The sequence below is a fragment of the Talpa occidentalis genome, unplaced genomic scaffold (assembly GCF_014898055.3).
Source record: "Talpa occidentalis isolate TD23 unplaced genomic scaffold, MPIMG_talOcc4v2.1 talOcc4.16, whole genome shotgun sequence".
Lineage (NCBI taxonomy): Eukaryota > Metazoa > Chordata > Mammalia > Eulipotyphla > Talpidae > Talpa > Talpa occidentalis.
Window position 1 is genome coordinate 81,984,925 of NW_023601653.1, and position 9,935 is coordinate 81,994,859.

The 9,935-nt window shown below is 56.2% G+C and overlaps 1 protein-coding gene across 4 annotated transcripts; it reads left to right on the forward strand.

The window, feature by feature from the left end:
• The first annotated feature begins 6,725 nt into the window (after window positions 1-6,725).
• GPR182 (G protein-coupled receptor 182) lies at window positions 6,726-8,596 on the forward strand. 4 transcript variants are annotated; one of them, XM_037515451.2, is made up of 3 exons: window positions 6,726-6,812; window positions 7,087-7,161; window positions 7,342-8,596. In XM_037515451.2, the coding sequence occupies exon 3, from the start codon at window positions 7,378-7,380 to the stop codon at window positions 8,566-8,568; it is 1,191 nt and encodes a 396-aa protein (XP_037371348.1). In that variant the 5' UTR covers window positions 6,726-6,812; window positions 7,087-7,161; window positions 7,342-7,377; the 3' UTR covers window positions 8,569-8,596. The 4 variants fall into 4 exon arrangements, with proteins under 4 accessions (XP_037371348.1, XP_037371346.1, XP_037371347.1 ...); XM_037515449.2 differs by having other exon boundaries at window positions 7,103-7,161; XM_037515450.2 differs by having other exon boundaries at window positions 7,103-7,161; window positions 7,362-8,596.
• The last annotated feature ends 1,339 nt before the right edge of the window (window positions 8,597-9,935 follow it).

Consider the following 9,935-nt stretch of genomic DNA (forward strand, 5'->3'; position numbering starts at 1 on the left):
CAGATGCACACGAGGGTGAGAGGACTCATCGAGACAGAGTGGGGAGCAGAACAGGCAGACTGACGAGATACACTGCTGAGGGGAGCAGCGAGGAGACAGGAGAGGTCTGCGGCGCCATGTGGGACCGTCGCTTGCCGGCTGGGATCGGACCCGCGCTGCAGAGGCTGCGGACAGCTTCACAGTGCTGTGCTCAGCCGCCTGCGCCACCCGGGAGGCCCTTAAATAATGGAAGAGAAGAGGCCCTGGCAGGGGCGGAGAGTTTTCCCAGCAGAAAGCAAAGCCTGGAAAGGGGCAGCGCTCCCCCTGCTGGCTTTTCTGTGATGCTGCCTTCTTACCCTGGGGGTTCGTATCTGTTGGCCACCAGGGGACATTTCAGCACAGCTGCCAAAATGCCATTCTCCATATTAGGGTGCCCCTACAGCCCCTTACATGGCCCTTACCTTGAAGGGTGAGAACAGCAAGTGTGGGCAATGGTAAGGAGCAGGATTAAGGGTAAATTGCACAAACCTGTTCCTTGCTCTACCAGGTGTGTGGTGTACAGATAACCCTAGCATAGGGACCCGGCCAAGAGAACACAACCCTTCCTTGCGGGAGTCAGAGGCCCCGGCCTGGACAGCCGCTAGCCCTGGCTCCGAAGGGAAGGTGTGAGGGCAGCTTCCCCACGGGGCCCCAGCGGCCTCTGACTGGGTTGGTTTCCCGTCCCTGCTCAGGTGCACCAGACCAGACCAGGCCTCCTCCCCGGGAAGAGGGGTCTGCGAGGGAGGTGAGGCCGAAGCTCTGAGGGACTCTGAGGTTGGGACACTGGATGTCTTTGTCATGGAGCTTCTCCTTCCCGCTCCCCAGGCTCTGGAGTTCCAGCCCATCAAGCCTCAGTGGTTTGCCTTTCAGGAGGTCGTAGCAAATCGGAGACCCAGCTGGCCTAAAGTCCCCTCTACTCTGGATGGAACTCCTGGGCGTGCGGCCAAACCTCTTGAACGCTTTTTCCCAAGGAGTTACAAAATGCCCCTTGCTGGGGGCGCAGCGGGAGAGAAACAATAGAAGTCCAGAAGCTCCAGGTTAAGCCTGAAGCAATGGTTTCATTTTAATGGTGTGACATGGACTGTGCCCGAGCGTGCTGGCCCCTTAGAGCACTTGGCTCCGAGGCCTCTGGGGGACAAGTCTCGTCAGCACCGGGCAGCGTCTACTGTCTAACAGACATGAAGGCCGAGGTAGAGGACACTGCAAGGTCCTCTCTACCCATACCTGCCTGCACTACTTGCACTGTCCTGACCGGCTAGCGGAGATTCCCTAAAGCCTCCGCTTCCCTCATAATGTGATGACTTCTAGAATCAAGATGATTTCTAGAATCCTCTCAACTCCAGCTCAGAGAGCCTAAGAATCCATGTCTTTGTCAAAATAGGGAAAACTTAGTAAGTTGGGGCATCAGGAAGCCCTTCTAGGGTGATCGCATTTAACTTTTTGGACATCACGAATCCCTCTGAGAATGTAAGGAAGCTCTAAGTCCCAAACTCACGGGGAGTTCCTGTCCAGCACACATTACCAGAGACGTGTGCGAAACCTAATAAATGTGGAATCAGCAAGGGACGTTCACTCATCTACTGAGACCCCCAGGCAGGTGCTGGGGATAGGAGAGGGACAGGGGACCGAAGGGGAGGGGAGAGCGGAGGCATTCCCTAGGAGGGGTGGGCCCGCCCTGTTTCTGTCCGTCTTTCCCAGTGTCTTCATTCCACTAACTCTGCACACACCACCCACACAGCCTGCCCTCATCTGTGGAAGGAGCAGGGCAGGGAGCAAAGCCAATTCACCTTCCTTTCTCATCCTGCCCCCCAGATCATCCCATGTTCTCTCGGCTTCCATGAAGGGGACTCATCTCCTCCCTCCCTCAAGAATTTCCCCAGCATTCCCAGGGCTGTCACCTCCATGGAGTGTACGCCCTACCCCACTTTTTAATCCAAGCCGCTGTCCATAAGAAGCTCTTCTAGGGTGATCATTTTTAACTTTTTGGATCTCATGAGCTCCTTTGAGAATCTACGAAGGCCCTAAGCCCCATAAAAGTGACTTAGCACAACAGACAAGAGTCTGTCTTCAGGGAGTTCAGAGCCTATCTAAAGCCATTAGATGCCAGGATGCAGGTCCAGAATCCTCTTAATTCTTTACTAAACAACTTCCAGTATGACATGGGCAACTGTTTAACCTCTCTGTGCCTCAGTTTCCTCTATAGCCATCTTGTTAATTTGTTATGAGGTTAAATGAGGTGACATGTGTCAAGCACCTTGCAATTGTACCTGGCAAGCAGTGAGTGTTCAATAAAAGTTAGCTGTCTCCATTACTTTAGCTCTCTTGTGGTAATTCTGAGTGGCATTTGGGGATTTTCTTGACATTCTAGGGAGAGCAAACATACAACCCCAGACAACTAAATAAAAGAGGAAGCTGGTGCTGGTCCAGCTGAGAGGTGCTGGGTCCTGGGAAGGTGTCTCGAGGTCAGTTCCACAAGGATGGCTTCCCCATCCTACAGAAGTGGGGGGCCTGCTTTGTTGAACACCCTGCAAATGCCACCTCATGTGTCCCATACAATGATCCTGAAGGAAGCTTTAGCTTTGCTTTGCACCCAGAGACACTGAAGCTCAAACGGTGTTGTGATTTGCCCAAAGTCACTCAGCCATTAAGTGGCAGAAGACAGTGTCAAAGCCAGGTCTGGTCCACAAACTAGAGTTAACTGTGTTTTGTGACAAGTGAGCAGGGAAGAGCTAAGCATGGAGAACAAGGACAGGGTCACTGGGCCACATCCCTTTTCGGGGAGGCAGGAGGGCCCTTCTGAGGTGCTGCTGGGCAAACAAGGCTGCATTCCTGATGAGGGGAAACCATGGCAGGAGGGCAGGCGACTTCCGTGGCAGATTTGGTGTCTGGGCTCAGTGACCTTGTGGAAGCTGAGGGCTGGGGATGGGAGGAAAAGTGCTCCAGACTCCTCAGCCTTGACCTGCCCACAGCCCACCTGCCCTCACCACCTGAGGCCCAGCACGTGCGGGGATTCCTGGGCCCACCTGCCCCGCACCCTCCTCCAGGGCCGAGGCCCAAGCCCTTGGCCCGTCTGACCAGGGAAGCAGTCTCCCTTTATCTGCACCTCCCATACCTCCTCCCTGGTACCTTCCTTCCTTTCCGATTGTCGATTACAATGTCTTGTCTACATTTTTGTAAAAAAAAAAGGGGGGGGTGGTGCTGGGGAGGGAGGAGGAAGGAGAAAGAGTAAATTTCCAGGAATTGTTTCAGGGTTACTGCTCCTGTTGCTTAAAGCACAACTGTTTGTCCCCCTCCTGCCCAGGCTGGCAAGGAGCCCAAACTCCACTCCAGGCTCTCCCCACCTTCCAGTCTTGCTCTTTCCAGCTGCCCATCTCCCCAGCACCCCCAAGCCCCACCACGAAAACAACCACATGAAAACTGCAAAGCGATCACTTACTTCTTCCTGAGGGCACGGCCTTCCCTCTGTGGCCCTGCCAGAAGGAACCACCATCATTTCCTCTTGCTGCAACTATACTTCGGATGCTGGGGGCGGGGGGACTGGGCAGCAGGTGGAGGTGAGGAAAGTAGTGGAAATTCTTAGGTCGTTCTTTACTGAAAAAAGATTCCCGTAGGACAGGAACTGGAACCTAAAGAAACGGGGGAGTAAGTGGGAGACCGTCTGAAAAATCAAAGTAAACATCGATGATTTTACATCATCAAAGCTCATCATGAGATTTCTTTTTTTTTTTTTAAAGAATTTTTTTTTATAGAGGCATGTTTTTATTTATTTGTTTGTTTGTTTTGTTTATACACGCACTGGGTACAGTCAGAAGCGCAGGAGGGTGAGAGAATTCACCAGAGCCAGAGCGGGGAGCAGAGCAGGCAGACTGACGAAGTACACTGCTGAGGGGAGCAGCGGGCGGCAGGAGAGGTCTGCGCGCCATGTGGGACCCTCCTCCGGTGGCCGGGGAGCAGCCGGGGATCAAACCGGCGCCGCAGAGGCCGCGGGCAGCTTCGCAACCCAGCGCTCAACCGCTGCGCCACCGGGGAGGCCCCATCATGAGATTTCTTGATCTCAAAGTGGTCTGATGTGTGAGCGGAGGGGTGACGTAATAAGAAATATGTATCTGGTCTCTGTGCCCACCCACTTGCTCACAGAGAGCTCCTCACACCTGTTTGATTTCCCGGGTGACGGAGGTGACGAGGAGCACCTTCCAGAGCCCCTGAATCCCTTGGCCTTTCCTGGGTGATAAGGGAATGCTTTGTTCCAATGAGGATCTCTGGGTGGGCTCCTAGGCAGCTTCAAGATAAACACTGGTCACCAGAAAGACCAAGGCTTGATTAGAAGTTTAGAACTTTCTATCTCAACGCCTACCCTCCTAGGAGAGGCCAGGGCTGGAGACTGAGTTAATTGATTGTGATGAAGTCCTGAAATTATAGGGTTGGTAAAGCGTCCAGATTGGTGAATGCATCCCCATGGCGGGGGTGAGGGGTGTACCCCACTCCATGGGGACAGAGGCTCAAGACCCTTCCCTATGTACCTCTTTATCTGGCTAGTCATCTGTACTCTTTATAGTAAGCTAGTAAATGTTTCCCCAAGTTTCATGAGCTGCTCCAGTAAATTATCCAAAGTGTGGAAGACATGTGGGAACGCCCGAGTTTATACCCCTGCTGAGTAGATGTGTGGAGCCCCTGGGGACCCACTGCATCCCAAGTGAAGAGGACTTGCGGGGTTGAACCCTTAAACCCATGGAGTCTGATGCAGTTCTGGGTGGATGATGTCAGAATTGAGTTCAAGTGTTCAATTTAATAAACACCCAGCTGGTGTCTGGAAAGGTGGAAAAATGGTTGGTGGGGGCGGGGGAGAAAACCCTACACCTGTGGCGTCAGGGTTGTAGTAGAGAAACAGTTCTCTACAGGAGGCTTTAAGAAAACTGCAAAATTAAAAACAGCTCCTCCCGTGGAGACGGTGAGGGGTGGTGACGGCTGTAGAGCAATGTGGACGTACTGAATGCACCGTGAAGCCATGTTTATTTTATCACAGTAAAACGATAATCCCCTGCTTGGCTGGATAAACAGGAGTGTTATGGCCATACAATGGAATATTACTCAGCCATAAAAAAGGAATGCAGACACATGCTCCCATGTTCTGCAGTGTTACGGATTGCAATGTAATGTAATCATAAATATGTTAAGTGAAAAAAAAGCCAGAGACAAAGGTCATATATGACTCCATTTATATTATATATCACAGGTAAATCCACGGAGACAGAAAGCAGAATGGTGGTTGCGGGGGTGAGGAGGCAAGAGGGCAAAGGGGGATGAGTATTTAATTTTGTTTTAGGGTGCTGAAAATATTTTGGAACTAGATAGAGGCAGGGGTTGCACGTAATGGAATGTGCTAAGTGCCATTGAATTGCTCCCTTTAAAATGGTTACTATTGTGATGGGAATTCCACCTCACAGGTCATATACCAAATCCCCTCCAGCCAACATGACTCCACCCTACATCCTACAAAACAGGGGCGCTGCTCGGGTGGCTCCGAGCGGGGTGGCAGGTAGCCCCCCAGACCTGCAGAGGGTGAAGAGGCCCATCCTTCACCTCACAAGGGTGCTTCAGGGATCAAATGCTGAGGTGAAAGTGCTCATAGGAAGCTCCACTGACACAAGATGTTCAACAACCCAAGCCTACAGGCTTCTTTTCTCTCTCACGCGCACACACATGCACACACACACGCTCACACACACACACGCTCACACACACACAAACTCATGCACTCTCGGCCTTGGGAGTCATGGGGGGACATATGGGGGGGAAATATGCTCCTCTCTCCCCTCTCCAGCCAGACACCCCCGAGACTCAGCGCAGCCTCCTTCCCCACCCCACAGTCAGCCTTTCCCCCCCACATTCTCACCTCAGACAATATGAAGGTGGGGAGAATGCCAGGGGTGGGTGTGAGCCAGCAGGGGAAGGGTGAGAATGATTAAAAGTCTGACTGAGGGCCTCCCGCTGGCGCAAGGGGTTAGACACAACCTATGAAGCTGCCCTGTCCACACTCTGCAGCACGAGTTCGACCCCCCCCCAGGGAGCTCCCCACAGGGCGCAGCAGACCTCTCCTGTCTCCCCGCTGCTCCCCTCAGCAGAGTGTTTCATCGGTCTGCCTGTTCTGCTCCCCGCTCTGACTCTGGTGAATCCTCTCACCCCCATACCTCTGGCCTGTATCCCAGTTCTTATGTGCAGAAATAAATAAATAAACATTAAAAAAAAAAGTCTGATTGATTTTCAGGTTTATCTTAGCTGTCCCAGCCAGTTTCACAGGCCCAGGAGTCAGGACGGGCAGGGAAGAGGGAGGTGCCAGGCCAAGTTAGGGAGAGGAAGACACAGATGTAAAGCATTCGCACGTCCCCTTGATGCCTCGTTCACCCCTCCCCACGCCCCTGTTAATAGATACTATTGTCCCCATTTTGCAGAGGAGAGAGCTGTGGTTTCAAAGGAGAAAATTCTCACAGCTGGCGTGTGAGGAGCTTTAGAACTGGCCGCGCGACCCCCCGGCCACCGCACACCCCCGCCCGCCGCCCCGGCACAGCAGCTCTTTGGCTGTGACTTCCCCTCTAACTGGATGGGGAGAAGGCAGGCCCAGCCCGGACCCTCTCCACAGAGCTTCAAGAGTGATGCAACTTCCTGGATGAGAAGGGGGGCTGTGGCGCCCACAGCAGAGCCAGTCCCCAGCCACCGTCCTGGCAGCCTCCTCGCAGCTCCCCAACAGTCCAGACCCGCTGGCCCTGCAGAGCCAGAGGTGCCCACGGGAAGCTCAGGTGAGTGCTGCCCTCTCTCAGGGAAGGAGGAGCCGGGGCCTACCTGGGCAGCTGTCTCTTGTGCACAGCCCACGGGTGTTCCCAGGGATGAATGAGGCGTGTGCATGTATGTGCAAGGCGGGTCCCACACCCACGGCCCCGTTGGCCTGACGGCGGCCCCCAAAGGAAAGCCGAGGGGTGGTGCGGCAGGGAAGGAAGGGAAGTCGGTGACCACCGGGGCTGGAAACGGGGTGGGACTGACGCGCTGGGAAGAAATCTCACTGGGTGCAAATAGTTCTGGTCTCCCCCAGCGTCAGCGTCGTGGAGAACCCTCAACCAAACCTCTCTGCTCTTGAGTCAAAGCTGGCAGGTGAGTTGCTACAATTTATGCGCAGTTTGAAAGCCGAACTTTTTCCTTTGCCTCGTCAGACTAGAATCTTTCCCGGAAGTCCCCTGGTTTCTGGGGCCTCCTACCTTGGGGGGTTGGGGGGGAGGGGATGGAGCGGTCGGGAGGGCAAGGCAGCTTTTTGAGGCCTCCTCTCTCCTCCAGCTCTCTGGTCTCCCCACTAGGCATCTGCTGGTCCCAATGTCAGTCAAGGAGAGCTTGGGGTCCAGCCCCTCCGAGGGGCTCACCCACAACTTTGGAGAGATCCACAACTGGACCGAACTGATCTACTTCTTAAACCACACGCTGCCCGAGTGCTACACGGAGCTGAGCGAGAACACCAAACGCGTGGCCCTGTTCGTGCTCTACCTGGCCATCTTCGTGGTGGGGCTGGTGGAGAACCTGCTGGTCATATGCGTCAACTGGCGCTGCTCGGGCCGGGCGGGGCTGCTGAGCCTCTACGTGCTCAACATGGCCGTGGCGGACCTGGGCGTCGTGCTGTCCCTGCCGGTGTGGATGCTGGAGGTGACCCTGGACTACACCTGGCTCTGGGGCAGCTTCTCCTGCCGCTTCGCTCACTACTTCTACTTTGCCAACATGTACAGCAGCATCTTCTTCCTCGTGTGCCTCAGCGTGGACCGCTATGTCACCCTCAGCAGCCCGCCCCCCTCCTGGCAGCGCCACCAGCACCGCGTGCGGCGGGCCGTGTGTGCCGGCGTCTGGGTGCTCTCGGCCCTCATCCCGCTGCCCGAGGTGGTCCACATGCAGCTGGTAGAGAGCGCCGAGCCCATGTGCCTCTTCCTGGCGCCCTTGGAGACGTACAGCACCTGGGCGCTGGCGGTGGCCCTGTCCACCACCGTGCTGGGCTTCCTGCTGCCCCTCCTGCTCATCGCCGTCTTCAACGTGCTCATGGCCTGCCGGCTCCGGAGGTCCGGGCAGCCCGAGGGCCGGCGCCACTGCCTGCTGCTGAGCGCGTACGTGGCCGTCTTCGTGCTCTGCTGGCTGCCCTACCACGTGACCCTGCTGCTGCTCACGCTGGAGGGGCCCCACATCTCCCTGCACTGCTACCTGGCCCACCTGCTCTACTTCTTCTACGACATCATCGACTGCTTCTCCATGCTCCACTGCGTCATCAACCCCATCCTTTACAACTTCCTCAGCCGCGGCTTCCAGGGCCGGCTGCTGGGCGCTGTGGTCCACTACCTCCCCAAGGTCCAGGCCAGGGCGGGCAGGGCTGCATCCTCTGCCTCCTCCTCCACGCAGCATTCCATCATCATCACCAAGGAGGGGGCCCAGCCCCGGGCAGCAGGCCCCCGCCAACACCCAGGCCCCAGCCTCCAGGCACCAAACGCCTCCCCCACCTCCTCTCCTCCAGCAACTCCCGCCAGCTGAGGCAGACACAGCCAGAGGCATCGGTGAGATGGGGTGGGGGCGAGGGTGGGGGGCTGGGGGTGGGGGCCAGAGCACTTATGATCGACACTGAGAGTAGCTTCACACACTGCGGCGGGAGAGGGAGAAGGGGCAGAGAGGGCGAGAAGAGCTTGGCGCTGTACTGTTTGTCTCTGACGCTGTGTCTAAAGGAAACCACGCAGGGAAAAAAGGTGAAATAAATAATAGCGCAGCCACGCTTTGGCTCTCGGAAACATCTGCACTTCCAGCTGGGACCGGGAGGGCCCTGAGGCGAGAGAGATGCGCAGAAAGCAGCCGCATTCCCTTCCGAAATCACCCCAGCTGCAGAGAGTGAGCGCCACAGGAACCTCAAAAACTTTCCTTTTGTGTTTGTGTTTGTTGCTCGCCCAGCAAAGCACGCAGGCTGTGGGGACAAGGGGGCAGAGGCCAAGGCGCCAGGAGGCCTCAGCAGGACGTTCCTGGGCCGTGCGCGGTCAGCGGTGATAAATGGAGGGCGGGGTGAAGTCCAGGCTGAGAGGCTCCGCGGACAGCCGGGTCTGCAGAACGGCCCCCGCTCCTCCCCACCCCCACCAGCCAGGAAACGGCTCCATTTCCTTACTGACACTCTGCCCCTCATCCATCCTGCTCCCCGCCCACTGAAGCTCCCCCAGTCCATTCTCCTCAGAGCCCAGCTCCTCTCCGCTTTGGCTCTAGGAGTCTCCGGACCCGTAGGGAGAGAGGCTATCAGAAGTCCAAGCCCACGCCACCCCCTCTCCGGGTGGCAGGAAAGTACCAAGGGGCATCCTCTGCGGGCGTGGGTTCGGGACAGCCCGCAGCGGGCACGGACAGCTGCTCTGGCCCCAGCCCTTGTCCCTCACAGGATGGGAAGGTGGGCGTTTTCCAAATCTGACACGGGAGGGTTTGCTGTTCGTCTAATTCAGTTCGCAGTCTTGTCCTTCTTTCTCCCTGGCCAAGTCTTTTAGTCATTTTTCCTGCCCAGCCCCTTATCCCCATTAACACCTGTCCTAGAGGCAGGGAGAGCAGCCTTGGGAGGAAGCAGGTCTTCTGGGGAAAGCTCACCAGTTTAGGAAGCTAGGGCCAAGTCCATGCAGAACTGGGACTGGAGTGGAAGCCTAAGGACAGGCCCCAGTTCCTCAGTCCTGCCTGAGGAGCATGAAGGGCTCATGGACACAACCAGGGACGGCCTCGCTCCTGCCCAGGTGCTCACCGTGTCTGGAATGTGTGCCTTGGACAAGCTGCTCCCTGACTTGCAGTGCGGTCTCCTCTGCCCTCAGAAACCTGAAGTGTTCCCCAGATGCATTACACTTGTGTGCTGCCTGCAGGCACACAGAGAGGACCCAGTCTCCACC

Bases quoted from the DNA above. Each gene is read 5' to 3' on its own strand.
- GPR182 (XM_037515451.2), top strand. From the start codon at position 7,378: ATGTCAGTCAAGGAGAGCTTGGGGTCCAGCCCCTCCGAGGGGCTCACC.